The sequence below is a fragment of the Manacus vitellinus genome, unplaced genomic scaffold, assembly GCF_001715985.3.
Source record: "Manacus vitellinus isolate BGI_N305 unplaced genomic scaffold, ASM171598v3 scaffold_105_pilon, whole genome shotgun sequence".
Classification (NCBI taxonomy): Eukaryota; Metazoa; Chordata; class Aves; order Passeriformes; family Pipridae; genus Manacus; species Manacus vitellinus.
Genome location: NW_021938824.1, coordinates 118,206 through 137,109, shown reverse-complemented (window position 1 = coordinate 137,109; position 18,904 = coordinate 118,206). Strand labels below are relative to the sequence as shown.

Below are 18,904 nucleotides of genomic sequence, written 5' to 3'. Positions count from 1 at the left end.
CAACAATCTGTGACATTCTGGCAATTAAAATAAAACATAATCTGCCTCTTTGTCAAACACAGCTGCTCAGTCCTTTGAGGCTGCGAGGCACTGTCAGAGAGTTTTGAATGAATGAGAAACACCGGGAGGAATCAAAGTGACCTGTTCAGAGCAAACCAAACGACTGGTTATTGGTTTGGTGCCATCAGACACTTTTACTGCTGCTCAGACCAGCCCAGACTGGAGCAACTGGTAACCAGTGAGACCTGCTGGGGTCTCTGAGGTGGCAGAGCAGCTGCAGCATCACTCAGGCCCTTTTGCTCTGGAATGAACATTTCCTTGGGAGTTGGCTGGTGTGGACTGACGGCAACACAACGTGTTCCAGGACAGGTTTATAGACACAGAGTACGTAGGGCACCACACGGCAGGCACGGTGCTCCAGCATCCACCCTCATTTACACAGCATTAATTGGCAGTGCGAGCTGAGTTTATTTCAGGACCAAGTTTTCACCCTCGATGGCCTCACATTAAGTTCCTAAGTCAATCTTTAGGATCTGGCGCAAAGGGAGCACATATTTTAAAGGCACATGTGGTACTTTTGGGAGCCATTTCTGCAGCCAGATGTAGGTTGATCCTAAATCACAGAATCCCAGAATGGTTTGGGTTGGAAGGGACTGTAAAGCCCATCCAGTGCCACCCCCTGCCATGGGCAGGGACACCTTCCACAAGCCCAGGGTGCTCCAACCTGGCCTTGGACACTTCCAGGGATGGGGCAGCCACAGTTTCTCTGGGAATTCCATCCCAGCCCCTCACCACCCTCACAGGGAGGAATTCTTTCCTAAACACAAAATTCACCACCAAACATGCTCTCAGTTTTTCTGAGAACATTAGGAAGTGTCTCCAAAGTCAACCCACTGCAGACTGGGAGTGCTTGGCTTTGTCCCCCCACTGTGCTCTGGCTGGACCCCACCCCAGATCGACCCCTTTGCCAATGGAGCAAGGGGGTGTGTGGCCTGGAGCTGCAGTGCCTCAATTAATGCCATGTAAAACAGGTGTTCGTCACTACAGGAAATATTTGTACATTTATAAAACAAAGCAATACAACCGTAAAGAAAAAATACAACAAGCACAGCTTGATACGATAACATGCCATGAAATGTCATTGGCTTTAGAATAATTTACTACAACTTGAAAAATGTTCTTTTATCCACAAGGGATAGGAAATGCTTCCATCTAACATATGGTAAGCATGCAGCAACAATATGTACAACAAAAAATTTGGAGCTTGTTTTTCATTCACGAACTGGATGATTGCATAGGGGGTATTTGAAAATCAGGGTTTTTCTAGCCTAGGCTTGATCTAGGCTTTATTTTGCTTCTTTAAATCCGTAGGGTTTCTTTCCCTTACTTTGGGGAGAATGAATATTTCTATATACATCTGCAAGAAGTCATGGAGAATACACTGCTTTTATTTTTCCCCCAGCAGTAGGTTTATTGGTTAATTAACCAATTAACTAATTTATTGGTTAATTGACACTTAAAAAATAAAATTCCCAATGCCATATTGAAAATCAACTTCCTTTCCACCCTTTTTGGAATACTGAGGATCTGTTAGGGCCATATCTATTGATCCTGTATTACACCATTCCCAGTTTTTACAGCTTCCATCATGAAACCAAACCAAACAGTTCTTTTTCTAACCAGATCCCGTCCATCCCACGAGGGAATCCAACCAAACTTGTGTCAGGGTGTTAAAGCTTCTCCCTCCCACCTGCCAACCACAAAGTTGTCCTGTGGAACCAACCACGGCCTGGGGCTGATAAACCTGAAGGGGTGAGCAGCAGAACTGGTGGTTTTGCTCCCAGCTGGGCACTGCTCCGTGCTGCCTGCAGCCAGAGCAGCGTGGGGGGAGCTGAGGAGCCTTTGGGAAGGACAGCCAGCCCTGGCTGGGGGCTGGATCCTGGGGTCCATCGTGACGGGGGTTCATCTCACCTAAGACCTGACCCTGACCCTGACCCTGGGGAGGGTGAAGCTGGTGTGTGACAGTGACCCAGAGCCTCGTGCTGAGGGCTCCCTCCTGTCCCCACCCAAAGGGGCCCAGGGCAAGTCTCCACTGAGTCTCTTTCCTCTCTTCCCTTTCCTCCTTGAGCAATTTTTTTTCTTTTTCCTTTTTTTCTCTTGTTTTGCTAGAAAAAGCTAGAATTAATATATCCAACAGCACTGAAGGAAGTACTTGGCAAAGCATTTCTTTATCTGGTAAAAAACAAGGTGACAACCCTTCGCTATCCACAGAACTGCAGCTACAAAGATGGTTCATCTCTTATGACTTAGAGACAGAGCTTTGTGAGAACTGATCCCGACAGGAACCCAGGGAGCCAGAGGTTTGGCTGGAATGCTGAGTGGTCCCACCCGTCTCTGGCTCTGGGATGCAAAGGCAGGTGCTCAGGTTTGCTGTAGGATACAGGTGTGCACGAGTGATGCAGAGGGATGTGGTGGGGGTCCCGTGGAGGTGAGGAGAAAGCAGGAGAAATGCAGCCAGTGCATTCCTTGGCAGACTGATTCCCATCTGGAGAGTCCCGTGGGCTGAGTTTTGCCTTAGTCAACAACTGCTAATGGGAGTGATGCTGTGGAGAGCTGACAGGAGTGAGTAAGCACACTGGCTCTTCTTCACTCCCTATTTGGGAGGCATCTGCTACTTATTTAGGAAAGGAAAGGAAAACACAAAAATCCACATGAAAACATTTCTAGGGCAAAAGAACGGGATTTACAGAAACAGGAAGGCATCAGTGGTGACCATTTCAAACTGTCAGGAACAAGGAGCCCAAGCAGACTGGATTTGGAGACCTCGATACACCAAACCTCTGGTTTGTATTCAGAATCTTCTCCTTTAAAGTGGAAACATTAAATTACACTTCAGAGCTGTGGGGTGATTGACTGGATGTACATAATTGTCTAAACTGAACACAAAGGCTCTCCTGCCAACCTTACCTTTCTCAGATTCCTCAATGTTTGCCACCTCCTCTGTCCCACTGGCAGCACTGCAGGCTGCCCTGTCCCCAGTTGTTGGTGTCCTCAGGGATGGGGTCACAGCCTTGTGATGCCCTGACTGCTTTATCTTCCCATGTAATTAATTTTCCTTGTTACACTCCATTTTCATCCACCTGCACTTCCACATACCAACATCCTCGGATCCACACCCCAGAGACCTACCCCTTCTCCTTTCCAGACCCTCTGAGATGCCAATACCTTCCCATCTCCAGCTCCTGGTCCGTGGGAACAGTTGCCTGTGAGTGATTCTCCCCACATTTAGAGGGTTCCTGTGCTGGCAGAGTGCTGTTGTCACTGTTCCCTTGGCAGGTGGTGCAGGAGGAGGAGGGGATCAGTGTCCTGCCACACATCCAACCTTGTCCCAGGACATTTGTGCAGCTGTCTCCAGGTTGCTGGCTGGGATATCTGCACTTGGAAGAGTCTTCTGCAGTCCTTCCCCGGGGAGAACTTCCTTTGTAAAGAGCTTGCTCTAGTTATCCATTCCTTTTTTCCAGTGTGTCCTGGAATCACCATGATGGGGCACAGGAGGACCAGGAGTGGGGAGAGCCTTGCTGGAATGGAACTCAGGAGTTTGTCCTGCTCCTGCAGCCTCTTGGCTTTTCTTGCTGCGATAGTTTGGTGGCACCAATGCACAAGGGAGTCAAAAAATAGGAGAAAACTAAAGGAGAAAGACGCCTACGGAGTCACTGGTTCTGCTGTCACCCGTTCCAGGAAGGCTCCGGTTCCTCTGCCCCCTTCCCCCCAGGAGGGATGTGATACAGTACTGCTGGAAGAGCCTCTGGGACACTCGTGGAAGAGACGGGAGCAAGGCCGACCCCCCTAGACTGTGGGCGAGGGGGGGGCCGGGAGGGAGGGGGGGCCCGGTTGGGGGGGGGGGGGCTGGGCGGGGGGGCAGCGGGGGGGGTGGAGGACGGGGAGGGGGGGTGGGGGGTGGGGGGGAGCTGGGGCGGAGGGGGGGTGTAGATGGGGGCTGGGGGCGGGGGGGTGTAGATGGGGGCGGGGGAGCTGACGGGGGGTACGAGTTTTGAGGGGGTACTTGGGGGGGGCCTCGGTGTTCTTCACTCTGGTGAAGTTGATGCAGCGGCCCTGGAACGAGAGAGCGGGGAAAGCAGAGTTACCACCGAGGCAACATCCCCGCTGAGCCACCCCCGGCCGTGCCCACATCTGCCCCAGTGCCAGTGCTCGGGCACGGCCCCCACGCCCTCCCCAGGGCTGGAGAGCAACTCCTGTGCTGAGCAACGAGGGGGACACCCCGACACAGCTCCGGCTGCGGAGCAGGAGGAGACCTCCCCCCTGATCTCCAGCTCCAGGATCTTCCCAGCACAGCACGGGGCACTCCAGGTCCTGCTGACACTGCAGGAGCCTTTTCCACAGAATCAGGGAATGGTTTGGGTTGGAAGGACCTTAAAGCCCATCCAGTGCCACCCCCTGCCATGGACAGGGACACCTTCCACGACCCCAGGTTGCTCCAAGCCCTGTCCAACCTGGTCTTGGACATTTCCAGAGATGAGGCAGCCACAGCTTCTCTGGGCACCCTGTGCCAGGCCCTCCCCACCTCTGAGTAAAGAAGTTTGCCTTAATATCCAATATAAACCTGCCCTCCATCAGCTGAATGCCATTCCCCCTTGTCCTTGTCCCCCATTCCTGTGTTTCAGAGCTGGCACTGGAGTCTGTGCACAGCCCATGGTCTGTCCCTGCAGCCACAGATGCCTCTTCCCACACCTCAGCCTTGAGCTTCCAACAGCACAAAATCTGGGCTTTGCCCCTTTGGAGCCTCTGTCTCCTTCCCACGCTTGGCTTTTGTGTCCCTTTCTACCATTTACCAACCAGGCAAAAGGGAAGGTTTGTTTAACAAAGACAGTTTCTTGCTCAGAATTTTTCCTGAAATGCATTAATTCCTCATCGGGATGTCTTGATACTCAAGTGCTTGTGAGAAGCCAATAAACTGCTTTTCTCACTCTTTGGTGCTAAGCTACAGTTTGTTGTACATTTTTAAACAAAACCTTTGCCCTCTGAGCTGTTCTTTTTTTCTTTTTTTTTTTCTCCAAAGTTCCACCTGCAAAAGATCCCACTGTAAATACTCGAATGTCAGAATCAGCACTATTGTATTATGGATTCATTCCTTTAGATATGAAATCATCCTAAAAGGCACCAGAGGATTTCTGTGTCCATTCTTTATTTTTTAGACTTGTGAACATGGGCTTATTTTCTGTTTGCCTCTTTCCTCTCCCAAAGTAAATGTTTTTCCTGGTGAAAAAACGCCAAAGGGAGCATTGAGCCCCTGCAGGCTGGAGTAGATTTGTTGGGGTAAAAACATCAGTCATTTAAATCCTCTCTCCAGCTCTGAATCTCCTCCCAGCCTGTGGACAAATGCTCTGCAGGAAGGGCCCAAAGTGAACAAGGGAGATGCTGGGAGAAGTGGTGCTGGGAGGAGGGGAGAGGGGAGCTGGTGTGGAAGGGCTGACCCAGGGATGCACAGACAGGGTGACCCAGGGATGCACAGACAGCTCCTCTCCAGGAGCTCTGCCAGTGGGATCTGTGCTCTGGGGATGTGGAGGAACATCTGCCTGAGCCCTCAGAGGGAAGGGGTTCCCTGCCCAGCACTGGGGCTGGAGGAGCAGCCCCAGCCGAGCTCAGCCTGTCTGGGGCAAGCAAAGATCCTTTAAGGGAGGCAGAGATTTCCCAGTGCCTCGAAGTGCATCAAGGTGACCCCCCCACCCTGGGCTGCTCCTCTGAGCCCTGCATTTCTGGCTGCAGGAACAGCCTCTGGTCCAACCAGGCTCTCTGTGAGGAATGGGGCTGGGGCAGAGCAGAGCCCCTGGGATGGTCAGAACACACCCACGGTGATGCCCCTCCCTGAGGATCGAGGCTCAGGCTTGTCAGGTTTGTCCTGACAGCACAACACTGGGGAGGGACAGGGAGACCATGGCCCCCACAACGAGCTGCCACTGCTGGCTGTGCAGTGGGGCTTGTTCTCCAGCCCTTGCACAGGACAAATGCCAACACCAAATGAAGTGCCAGAGGGAGCAGGAATGCTCCACACATCCTTCATCTCCAGGGCTGCCCAAACCAGGGCAGAGCACAGCCTGCAATAAGCACTCCCTGCCCCAGCCCAGAGCACCCCCGGGCCCATTTGCTCTCCCTGGGCTCCTATCTCTGCTTTAATGCACTTTGCTGAGATTTTAAGTAAATACTGTGGGCAGGCCTGCTGAGTGAGGCAAAGTCTGACCCTGACATAAACCAGTTCTACTCAGAAAAAAACCCCATGAGAATGTTTTCCTTGTTCCAGTGCCACATCTCCTGCCATGCAACTTTAGTCATTTCAGACCATTTTTTGCACTAGCTTGTTTTCTTTATTTATGATGAGAATAAAATAAACCCGAACAAAAAGCAGCAGAAGTCAGAAATCGTGGCCAGAGAACAGAAAGTTGCAGTTGTTTTTGTATGGAGAGATGCTCTGTCTGGATGCTCTGGGAGTGAGGTTATGGAGCTGCTGGTCCAAATGGGACTGAGCACCGCCCTGAGAGCATCGAGGAGGATGCAGAGAGGCTCAGAAACCTTTGGATTTGGGGCTGGGGCAGGGCTTGAGGACCACAAGCCATCTCGTACTTAAGGCACAGTTCAGAAGGGTAAAGGAGCACATCCTGTGCGTCCTGGACACTGGCAAAGATTTGATTTGTTATTGGTGAGAACAGGCTGGGACAACTCAGCAGTGCCATTATCAGACAAAAGAGGCTCCCAAGTCACACCAGCTGTCCCTGCACTGTGTTTGCATCAGTCCTTGCAGTCAGCTATGACCCAGAGAGTCCCTGCTCACGAGCTACTGCAGATATCCACGACCAGAGATGACTCCTTCTCCAGGAATAGGGTTGCTTTGCAATGACAGAACTCTTTTTTCCACTGTGATTAATTCTCCTGTGTCCTTGCTAACCCTCAGACACGGCCTGTCACATGCTGCTCTGGGCAAGCAGCTGGGCTGGAGTCTGAGCACAGGCTGCTCCAATGCAGGGCAGAGACAGCACAGGGGCACAGACATGAGAGCCAGACCTGACCCAGTCAGCTCAGGTTCAGACTTTCCCTCACTCAGCAGGCCTGTCCCAAGCTATTTACTTTAAATCTCAGCACGGAGCATCACCTCCCTCTGCCCCTGCCCTGTGCTTTATGCTGGTCTCACTCCAGAGTTCAAACCTTCTCTCCCTAACACAGCATGGATGTGCTTTTTCCCTCAGCTCCCACATGCCATTCCCTATCCCCTCCCACGTCCTTTGCTCCCAGCTCACTGTGCTGCCCTGCACTGACAGTGACCTGTCTGTCCTCCTGCTGTGCAGTGGGACCTGCAGGGCACCCAGCACGTGTGGAGGGCAGGGACACAGGGCAGGCTCCCCCCTCCCTTGGAGAACTGCCAGACCGAGGGAGCTCTTGTGTTTCATCTCAACATTCCTCTCACCCAGATGGGGACAATGCCAGAGAGTTTTCAGTCCAGATGGACTGAGATGGACTTTGGCAGCTCCACTGCCTCAGAGGAGATGGGGAAGCCAGCAGCTCCTCGGGGAGGAGAACTGTCAGACTGAATGACAAGGGGATGTCCAGGAAACAAATTACTGTGCCCTTGTACGAGGGGCAGCAAATGTTTCACTGGTGCCCTGGGTACAAATGCAAAGCAGGTCCAGGAGGCAGAGAGCTCCTTGAAGCAAAGAGCTGGATGCTAACCCCCTTGTACCTAGCAATATGATAAAAAGAGTGCAGAGGTTGTGCCAGCAGAGTGTGAGACAGTTTAACCCTCAAGCTCTCAAGGACTCAGCTCTCTCTGAAACATGTGTCCAGGCATGTTTTCCCACCTGCACTTACCCAAAGGGGGGCCTGACTCACAGCTGGGCTCTGTGTGTGAACTGCAGGAGGAAAATAAACCCTCAGCATCGCTGACCTGCTCCAGTCAGCACTGTTGGACCTGGAGAAGGGTCTGGATGAAGAGCAGGTTGGTTGGCCACTCACCCACCCACCCAAGGTTTTCCAGGGCTCCTCATTGCCAGCACAGTTCTGTTCATCCCACAGATAATAGAATTGGATGTGGCACTAAAAGATCCTCTAAATAAAGGGGCCCAAATGCCTTGTTCAGCCTTGAGGTCTGGATGTAAAACCAGTGGGAGTGTCTGAGGTACCAAGGGTGAGAGGATGTCTCTACTATCAGTGGGACAGGGACCACAGGGATCACAGGCTCACAGGGACCTTCCCATGGCTGGGACTTTATGAGGGTCTCAGTGACCACCAGTTAGCAACCCCTCTTGGCTCCCCACCAAGGTTCATCACCTCATTTAGGTGTCCAAATTTAGATGGGGCGGATGTGGAAGATGGTGTCAGAATATCCAGGAGGCAGGAAATGAACCCATTTCCACTGAATGCTACTTTGCATCCTTCAACAGAAAGCCACTTTAAATCCCAGGAGAAAAGACTCCTTAAACAGTTTACACCAGAGCTTTGAGAATGAGGAGCCAATTCTGAGTCTTTCTAGCAGGGAGACAGAAGCTGGAGATCCAGGATGTATGAACGTAGGGAACAGGCTGGATATTGAAAGGCTGCTGTGTCCAACGCCTTGGCTGAGTTTTATTTCCCTTTGTGCAGCCACAACCCCTCAGGGGGGAGAGTCACAGCTGTGCCTCAGAAGAAACAATTGAAGCAACATGGAGACATTATTAGATCTGAAATTCAGTGGAATCAGCAAAATCAGCAAGGGCAGTTCATTCTCATATTTTCTGTTGTTTTTCTAGAGAGCAGCTCTGTGAGGCTCAGGAACAATCAATTCTGCTCTGAGTGGTCTCACACTTGCACTTCCAGCAGCTGAGTTAGGGCTGGAGGCAGGAGCAGTGCCATGGACACTGGGAAACTGGGACTGTCTGGACTGTCTGTGCCCACAGACACCGAGCTGTGGGGACTGTGTGTGACCATGGACACTGAGCTGTGTGTGACCATGGACACTGAGCTGTGTGTGACCCTGGACAGTCTGCTGTGTGTGACCATGGACACTGAACTGTGTGTGACCCTGGACAGTCTGCTGTGTGTGACCATGGACAGTCTGCTGTGTGTGACCATGGACACTGAACTGTGTGACCCTGGACAGTCTGCTGTGTGTGACCATGGACACTGAGCTGTGTGTGACCATGGACACTGAGCTGTGTGTGACCCTGGACAGTCTGCTGTGTGTGACCCTGGACAGTCTGCTGTGTGTGACCATGGACAGTCTACTGTGTGTGACCCTGGACAGTCTGCTGTGTGTGACCATGGACACTGAACTGTGTGACCCTGGACAGTCTGCTGTGTGTGACCATGGACACTGAGCTGTGTGTGACCATGGACACTGAGCTGTGTGTGACCATGGACAGTCTGCTGTGTGTGACCATGGACACTGAACTGTGTGTGACCATGGACACTGAGCTGTGTGTGACCCTGGACACTGAGCTGTGTGACCATGGACACCGAGCTGTGTGTGACCATGGACACTGAGCTGTGTGACCATGGACAGTCTGCTGTGTGTGACCATGGACAGTCTGCTGTGTGTGACCATGGACACCAACTGTGTGTGACCATGGACACTGAACTGTGTGACCATGGACACTGAGCTGTGTGACCATGGACACTGAACTGTGTGTGACCCTGGACAGTCTGCTGTGTGTGACCCTGGACACTGAGCTGTGTGTGACCCTGGACACTGAGCTGTGTGTGACCATGGACAGTCTGCTGTGTGTGACCATGGACAGTCTGCTGTGTGTGACCATGGACACTCTGCCATGGGGGCTGTGTGTGGACACTGGACCATGGGGGCTGTGTCTCCTCTGTCTCCTGTGTCTCCCCTGCCTCTGGTGTCTCCTCTGCCCACTGTCCCTGTCCTGGGAGTGCCCCAGGGTTGCACACTTGATCCCAGCCTTTCCCTTTGTCCTTCCCATCTGGCTGAGGAGCACTGCCAGGGCTGGCAGGGCAGGGTGGGCTGTGGGGCTCTGGGGACAGGAGCCTGCAGGAGCTGCAGCTCAGGGTGGTGGTTGCTGTTCAGGAGAGCAGCTGGAGCCTTTGTGCCCGGCAGGGATCTGGGGGCAGAGGTGCTCAGAGCAGCAGGTGCCTCAGCCAAGCTGTGGCATTTCCTGGGAACTCCACGGCCTCGTCCAAGCCACTTCCCACCCCCTCCTGCCTCTCTTTCTGCTTTTGACCGACTCTGCAAGCTGTCAGGGAGCTGGACTGTCACTGACAGCACCACACTGGGACCTGCACAGACACTGCCTGGGGTTCAGTGTGCTGAATCCACCCTCGGGAAGGATGGACCCTTCTCCTGGCCTGCTGCAGGATCCTTTTGCTCCCTGACCAGCCAGCCCTCTGGCCCCCATCCCAGCAGGACTCAAACCAGGACGTGGCTTTTTCCTTTGTCCCATTCCAGCCCTGCTCTCCGTGGTTCCAGCTGTTCAGGAACAGGCTCACACATGGCACAGCAAAGAGGGAATTTAGGAAAGGGAAGTGGGTCCCAGAGCAGGGACATGCCCTCCACGGGACTCAGGAGCTCTCTCTTTAACAGACAAAGATGGAGCACATATTTCTGAAGCAAAGATGAAAAATGTTTCTGGTTTTTTTGGTTTCCTATCAAGCTGGAATTAATACCTGGAAAAATATCAACATTTAAGATCATAAAACACTGGGACTGGCTTCTTTTACCTGGTTTAAAGAGAGGCCCTGGAAAAGATAGGATCCTTAATGTTATTTTGTATGGGTCAATAGTAATTCAGACTTTCCATAAACAATATCCTGGTTTACCCTGTTGTTATGAAAAGGAGGAGAGAGAATTAAAAAGAAATATAGAAATAAAGAGAAGAGAAAGAGAAGAAGGAAAAGAGAGAGAGAGAGAGAGAGGAAAAGGAAATTTAATAATCAGCCTGTGATTTGATATCTGATTCTGACTCAAGCATTCACAAAAACTTGAGGAGATACTGGCCAAACAAGTAACAGGCAACCATTAAATATATTAAATAAATGTGAGAGTTACACTAGTGCCTGCAAAGACATGATTTGCCAGACTGCAGCTACTACAAAGGCAAAGCACATCCATGATGGGAGAAACCAACACTCAGTTTTTGGAGGCAAATCCCCATCCCAAGGATCCCAGGGATGGTTTGAACCCAGTCCAGGCATGAAACTCCCCCAGATGTGTGAGGTGAGGAGTGGAAGAGGAGGAGGAACAGAGTGGGGAGTCCCAGAGGGCCTGAGAGCAGCTCTGAGCCCACGGGAGGGGAGGCAGGGACTGTCTGTCTGTCTGTCTGTCTGCAGAGCCAACCAGCACAGGCAGCTCATGCTCCTCTCCTGTGGCTCCAGGGAGAAAACTGCCCAGAGCCAACATGGAGTGAATCCTCTCTTGGGAAAGTGGTCCTTGCAAAGGGCACTTTGCAAACCTCCCACCCCAAATGCACCCCTTTGTGCCTGGACAAAGGTGACACTGGGGAAAGAGCAGGGTGAGAATAACCCTGAGGATAATCCATATCTGCTTCCCCCCAGCATTCTGTCACTGGGATCAGCACTGGTGGGGCAGCTTGGGGGTCTCCAGGTGGTTTTGCTGCTCCAAACCCCTGCCAAGGTAACCCCAGATTCCCAGGCAGCTTCTATGACACGGTAGGATTCTGTGAGCTGGAAATAAAGCTGAGCTGGCAGCCTGCTGCCTCTTAAATCACACAAGGGGGTCTGGAGACAGTTTTAGGAAACTGTTAACTCGCTCCTGGGCTGTGTTAGGCAGCCCCTTGGTGAGCTCAGCCTGTGTGGAGTGTGCCTGGCTCTGCCAGGAATCGCTGCCTGCAGCAGCAAGGGGCTCATTCCCCGGCTACCTTTGGGTCTCTGAGTCACCAACCAGCCATTCAAACTGTCTCATTCTGTGATAAAATGTACAATAAAACATCACTGCAACTAAACCAGGCCCATCTGCATCTCATTACTAAAGCCAGAGCCTAGAGCTCAGCCTTGCTCATAAAACCTGCCTTCCCAAGGTATTCCTGCCACCTCGGTCACTCCATAAATAATAAATTGGAGACTTGAGCTGTTTTCTCCCAAACTAAGAGGAAGACTTCCATTGATAAGGTCATCACCCCAGAGGGGTTCTAATAACCTGGTCTCTTATTGCAGAGGCAGCAGTGAGAATGGTGGGTGCTCTGGTTTATCCCAAAAGAGTCTGTGAAAAGCACTGCAGTGTGGGAACCTCTGGAGCAGGATCTGGAGTTTTCTCTTGGGTCCCAGTACCAGAAAAGCAGAGTTTTCTGTTGGGTGTAGCCATGCTAGATTTGACTTTCTAACTCCCAGGACCAGAGAGGTACAAAATGGTGTTTTCTGCTGAAGCCATGAAAAGGTTTGGGGATTTACCCCAAATGGGAAAGACAAACTTACAAACAGTAGTGACAAGTAACCTTACACATGAACTCCAGTTCTACCAGAGGCAGTTTCCCACACTGCAGACAAGCATCCTGCCTGCATTCAGCAGGAAAAATGCAGCAGAAAACCCACTTTCCTTGATGCCTTGCTATGGTTTGGTCTATCCAGATGTTAAAGCAATGGTTTATATTTGTGTTTATACGACCCTGTTCTGTTCAAGCAACCCGAAAGCTGCACTCGTTGAATACAGGAAAGCAAACACAGTAAAGAATTGGAAATAATGAAGAGCTTATTTAGAGCACCAGTTCAGTCACACTGGCTGGTGACTAAAGCTCCCTATGCACATACCTGTGCACATCCACTGTGCACCTGGGGGCCCTCAGTGGTTCTGCCAATTCAACCTCCCGTTGAAACCCTACTCCTGATTTACTCATCCCTTCCCATCTGTGCCTGGCTCTCTAGACCTGCCACAACCCTGAAAACACCCCCTGCTCTGCCAGCTGGGGCTTGAGACCTCTGACCACACTGTGCAGGACTGCACCAGCTGGGGAACCTTGTGGAAAGGAAATAATCAGAGCAAACTCCTCCAAAAAAAGTGAAACAAGATGATACAGCCAAATTGGAGCGTGGGAATGAGCTCAACAGTCTCCATGTCTGGCCCGTGCCAGAGCTGAGGAGTGTGGCTCCCAGAGATGAGGGGGCATGTGCACATCAGCCACAGCCCTGATTGCTTCTGCAGGAGCTGCTTTTGGCTCATCTGTGCTGTGGGATGGTGTCATTTCCAGGAAGATCTGGTCGTTCTTCCCGTTGTCTTTCTGGAAAGGGGGAGCTGGTCTTGGAGAAAGGCTGGGTGACACATCAAAGACACACCTCACACCAGGCTCTGACCTTTCTTGTGGGGGTTGAATAACAAAACCTACTGAGTATGAGGAAAAGAGAAAAACTCAAGTGAAAAAGGAAACACGTTCTTTTGGCAGCAATAACTGGAACAACTCATCAAGGGCAGTGGTAAACATCCCTCTGGAGAGGCAGAGAGAGCCTTGCAGCCTCCAGAAATCAGTGATCTGAGGAGGATCCTTCTGGCTGCAATTTATCTTTGGGCAAGGAAGACAGGGCATGACTCAGGCCAGGATCTTCCACGGTGTGAATGTGAGATGAACACAACTTGATGGCTGTTTTCACATTACCTGGCTCAGGACAATGACCCTGTGCAGTGCTAATGAAATGGGAATTACTGTCCACTGAAACTTGTCCTACCAGTGCTTAGTGAGAAATAATTCCCATCCCTGCAATCCCTGTTTGCTGGATTTGCCTTGGATTCTGACATCAGTCCTGAAGGCACAACTTTGTGATTCTGTCTGGGATAAGTGTTGCCCTGGATCAAGGTTTGACTGGGATGCTCCCTTTAGGAGCTGGGTTCTCCCTGTCTCAGGAAGAGGTTGCCCAGCTTGTCTTTGCTCTCCCAGCCCAGAACAGCCTCATGAGCAGATCTCCAGGCTTTTGGCTTTGGAGCTGTTAGTTCCAGGAAAAAGAGCTAATGTTTAGGTTAACTTTTCCATGGCTGTTAATGGAAAACCACAGCACAACAGCGTGTGTGGAAAGGTTACGGTTTCGTTCTCAGGCTCCACAGAACCCCGTGAGCTGGGATGTCAGGATGGGTTAAACAGCAGCTCCTGGGCAGTGCCTGTGTGGCCTCGAGTCTGCAGGGGGAAGAATCATCAGGCGAGCAGTAACAAGGCAAAGCACAGGGGTGTGGGGTGACCTGGGGGTCTGCACGGCTGGTTTTGTTCTCAGTCTGAAAAGGGACCACGTCTGGTGTCTCAAGCAGGGGATTTGAAACTCTATCTCCTGGTTTCTGTTCTTTGCTTCAGGAGGAGGTTTCTATTCACGACTCTGAAATCAGACAATTACTTTATTTCTGAATTTCCTCTCCTCTAAAATAGGCTCCTAATTCAAAATAAGGGAGAACCCAGGGGAGTTTCCAGGGTGACAGATTTTGCTCGTGTGCTCTGTGATGTTCCTTGTTAATCAGTAATACCTGGCCATCCTCACATCACCCCTCACTGGGGCTACTCTCTAATAAAACACATTTCATGCCTTTCAGTGAACTCACTGGAGGTTTGTGTGGCAGAGTTTGCTCCTCAGTATCCAATTATGAACAAACAGTTACAGCTTTGGGGATGTTTTCGTTGGATTGTGTGCTCCAGGCCCAGGCCCAGGCTACCTGCTACGTTCCTTCTGGCCTTCTTCATACAGCTCTAACAATCCAGCCACGAGTTAAACCAGAATTCCTGTGTGCCAGCAGGACTTAACAGGCTTCACAGCTGCTGCTGAGCCTGCAAAGGGCTGAGTTTGCTGCAGGCCCCTCATGGTGACCAATCCTTGGTGTGACACTGAAATCCATGGGCTCTGAGCAACCACGGCCTGGGAGCCCCTGGTGGGATGTGCTCTGATGTCCCAGGGGTAGGTGCCTTCTGCTGGTGGGGACACACAGGAACGGGGGGTTCCTCACTCCACTGCTCACTGCCCTGTGGGACAGCCTGGGCTCTGCACATCCCTGGCCTCAGGCACCCACAGCAGGGACCTGCAGGTTCCGAGGGACACCGGGAAGCAGAGCTGGCAGGGAGGGAGAGCTGGAGCCCTGGGAGCACAGCAGAGCTCCAGGGAGCAGCACAGGGACAGCTGGAGCTGTGCTGCCACACAGGGGGCTGCTGCCCTGCCCAGCCCTGCTGTGTCTCTTCATTGCTCTTCCAGAATGCCACATACAAGTTTGGAATGTGTCTATGTATGAGCCAAAGGGGATCAGGAGGCTCTGCAGGTCCCAGGATTTACAGATGTGGAACACCAGGGATGGCTGACCAGGGAGATGCAGCTCCCACACCACCAACATGGTGCTTCAGCCTGTGACACACTGACATGGTGGGAGCCACTGTCCCATCCTGGACCCACCTGCCTTTGTCTGCACAGCTTTCATCCCCACAGTCTGACACTGTTTGCTCTTTTCACACTTGGTGCAGGATATTTGCCCAGGATCCTGCAGGTACTTCTTATTTTCACACTCAGGATGGGGGGTTGACTGGAGAAAGCCAAGGATTGAACTAAACTCTAGTTTAAGTCATGCCTTGGATTACAGGTCAAGCATCTGCTGCTGGTGCCTTGGTTTGTGAGTGGGTTTGTGTGCCTGGCAAGTCCCTGAGGGCCCCTGGTTGCTGATGTAAGACCCAGGGTTCCCCTCACAACTTCTCAGAGCAGATGGACCCAGACACAGTCCAAGTTTTTCAGCTGGGGCTGCTTATTATTTTCAGGAATTCATTGCAATCCCACAGGAAACAATGACCTGGCTTTCCCATAAGGATAAGGAGAGCAAGTCCAGCCTGCTCCTGGAAGCTGCAGGAGGGGAACACAACACCAATGCAGCATCAACATTCACTCAGCAAGAAACAGGCACGGGAGGGATGGGTTTCCTGGACATCTGTCACAAGGTGATTCTCTCTGCAACTCTCTGAATTCTGAGAGAACCTAAACACCTAATGCAGTGTTTCCTGTGAGAATTCACATACCTGGACACTTTTCTGCATCTGGTCTCCTGGGCTGTGCAATTCCACCCCCACAGCACAGAATTACCTCCAGGAAGGGTTTTACTCCAACAGTTATTTCATTTACCCACAGCTGCAGAACTACTCACTCCACGCAGAGGAAAGTCTGAACGAGGGTGTTCCATTGGCTTGTTTTGCTCTTTAAAACAAACGAGGAACCCCTCTTCTTTCTCAGCTCATTACACCAAAGGCTGCCCTTTCCATGAGCCCCCCACAGGAACAACCCCTGAGCAGAGCCTGCCCAGCCCTCACTGCTCTGGAAACCTCAAGTCAACATTACACAGGCTCATTTTTGCCTCAATTCAAATCATCCTTTGCTGTAAAGCTCAGCTTGTAAAACTCCTTGTGAGGGTTTCAGTGCTGCACTAAAATCTGGACAAACCCTGTTTTATACAGATTCTCAGAGGAGTAAAGTGCCTGGGGCTGAGGAGGGTGGGAGGGGAAGAGGAACCAGCCTGGAAACACAAGCACCTGCCTGTACATCAAGAGGGGAGGTGGCACTGAGTTAGACTGACAAACCCCCCCCACCATCTGTGTGCTTGCACCAAAACTTCTTGTACCAAGACCTCTGGCAAACGAAAATATATCCTGCAAGTTTTACCCAGTTAGACATCCCTGCAGGTCTCATCCCCTGTCCCCCTGGTCCAGAAGAGCATTGCTCTGACCCTGCAAGGCTTTGGCACTCCCCCTCCTGCAGCCCAATGTGCAGAGGCAGTGCCTGCTCAAGGCTCTGACTCACATAAACACACAAAATTCAGTTTGGGCTGGAACTCTACACTGCTGATCCAGGGAGCCATGCGATGGGTTGGCTTGGAAGGAACTTTAAAGCCCATCCAGTGCCACCCTGTGCCATGGGCAGGGACACTTTCCACTAGACCCACAGGTTGCTCCAACCTGTCCTTGGACCCTTCCAGGGATGGGGCAGCCACAGCTTCTCTGGGAATTCCATCCCAGCCCCTCCCCACTCTCACAGGGAGGAATTTCTTCTTTGGAAGCCACATGGAAACTGTGCTGAGGGAGAATGAACTAGCAAGAAAAGCTGTTCCTTGTGGTTAAGGAGGATTTGAACTACATTAACAGAATATTCCAGCTGGTCTTGTAGATCCCCTGTTTAGTGTTCACAAGAATTAGTACCAGCACATTGTCCCAGTGTTTCTCTCCATAATTCCCTGGACTTGCTCCTGCCCCTTTCCTCAGATGAGGCCGAGGTTCTGGTGTGATTTTACACCTGGACAGCCCCTGGCACGGTGGGTTTGGTTTAAGCTGATGCCTGGAGCACATGATCACACCACTATGATGAACAAGTGAGGTCCCAGGGGATGTGGCAGCACTGTCCCAAGCTTTCCAGCCTAGATTTAATTCCCTTCCATGTCAACACTGTGTGGGAAGTGAGAGACAACGAGTTATTTCCCAGCTCGGTCTGTGCAAGTACCCAGCATTCTGTACCACACAGGGAAAGGCAGGGAGAGGACACTTGGTTTTCTGGGAGCTTGAATTTGCCAGAAATAAAGAATCATTCCCATTCCTCAGATGGTGCAGCAACCAGTGCTGATCTCCTCTGTGAAACACCCAATTATGCAGCAGATTGAAGGTTATTAAAAGAAATAAGAAGGGACAGAGAAGAAGGAAATTTTACTGTCACATGGCAATGATTCAGGCTGGTTTTTTCTGTCCTCTGCATACTTTAGACACAATAATGGTCACCCACTGAGCTGGGGATGCTCAAAGGGCTGTCCCACCAATCATGGTCTGCTGGAACAGGTCAGCTCCTGGCACAGGTGACAAAGGTGCCACGAGGACAGACCTGGCCAAGTAATTCAGGTCTAAAATGTACAGACCTGGATGTGCAGACCCTGAACCTCTGCCCTGGTACCATCACGTGAGCCACAGGGTGCAAACCCTGCACACCCCTGGCTGCTGCTAGTCCCTCACATGTGCTGCTGAGACCCAGCCCTCGCCTTCTCAAATGCTTGGGGAAAGAAAATCCATAGGATCAGCTGCATCCAGAGGACAGGAAAAGCCTCTGAGCAATGGAAGGTCATTCAGTGGCTGGGCCAAGGTCACGCTGTGTGTCCATGGCAGAGACTGGAGTGACTCCAGACCTCCCAGTTTAGCACCCAAAGCTCAGATCACACAAACCTCCAGCTCTTTTGGACATCTCAGATCTGGAATTACAATAGCAGGATGCAATTACCAGAGCTATCCATCTCCACAGTGCTTTTCTGCAGTGAAGGTTCACACAATTTGGTTGTAAATGTGTCTTATTTCATACTCTGACTGTTCTGTTTATATGAAGACCAATTTGTATGTCAGCACATGCACACACACGTTCTTCCTTTCCCAGTAAAAGAACAACTGTGATTACTTTAATGGGCACATTTTCATGTATTTTGTGGCCTCACCCTCTCATCACAACTCACTCCAATCTGTACCAGAGCCCTGTCACTGAGATTCATCACAGTATATCAGTTTTACGTGATTACAACCATCCTAGTTCTGGAAAAAGCCCCTCTCCCTGCACCTTCATTAATTTAGGTAGGATACATCTTTACACATAATTACACATGGGCTTGTTATACTTTTTCTCCATATTTATGCCTTTCTGTATCTATATTTATCTATACAAACACAAAATGAAAATGCAATTAACGTAATAACAAATTAAATTATAATTTGCTCCCTGATTGAAGAGTTCCTGGCCAAGTCTGAGCTTGAAACACATTGTAATAACCCCATAAATTCCTGACAGAACAATGTTTAACAAGGAAATGCAACTGACACTTCAAAGAGACAAGAATTGTCTGGGTCCTGTGAGCAATTTGCACAAATAAGCATTCCTGTGCTCCACTGTAAAAATGATAAAGTTCTCTAAAAAACGTATATAATTTTACATC

General features: G+C 50.9%; 1 protein-coding gene across 1 annotated transcript in view; it reads right to left on the bottom strand.

The window, feature by feature from the left end:
- Positions 1-3,846: 3,846 nt before the first annotated feature.
- The window catches only part of ANTXR1 (ANTXR cell adhesion molecule 1), a 101,347-nt gene continuing 86,289 nt past the window's right edge, over positions 3,847-18,904 (bottom strand). Inside the window, exons 18-19 of the mRNA XM_029963906.1 lie at positions 4,026-4,113; positions 3,847-3,851 (exon numbers count right to left, since the gene is read on the bottom strand). Of these exons, the coding sequence (XP_029819766.1) occupies positions 3,847-3,851; positions 4,026-4,113 (93 nt within the window). The remainder of the gene's footprint in view (positions 3,852-4,025; positions 4,114-18,904) is intronic.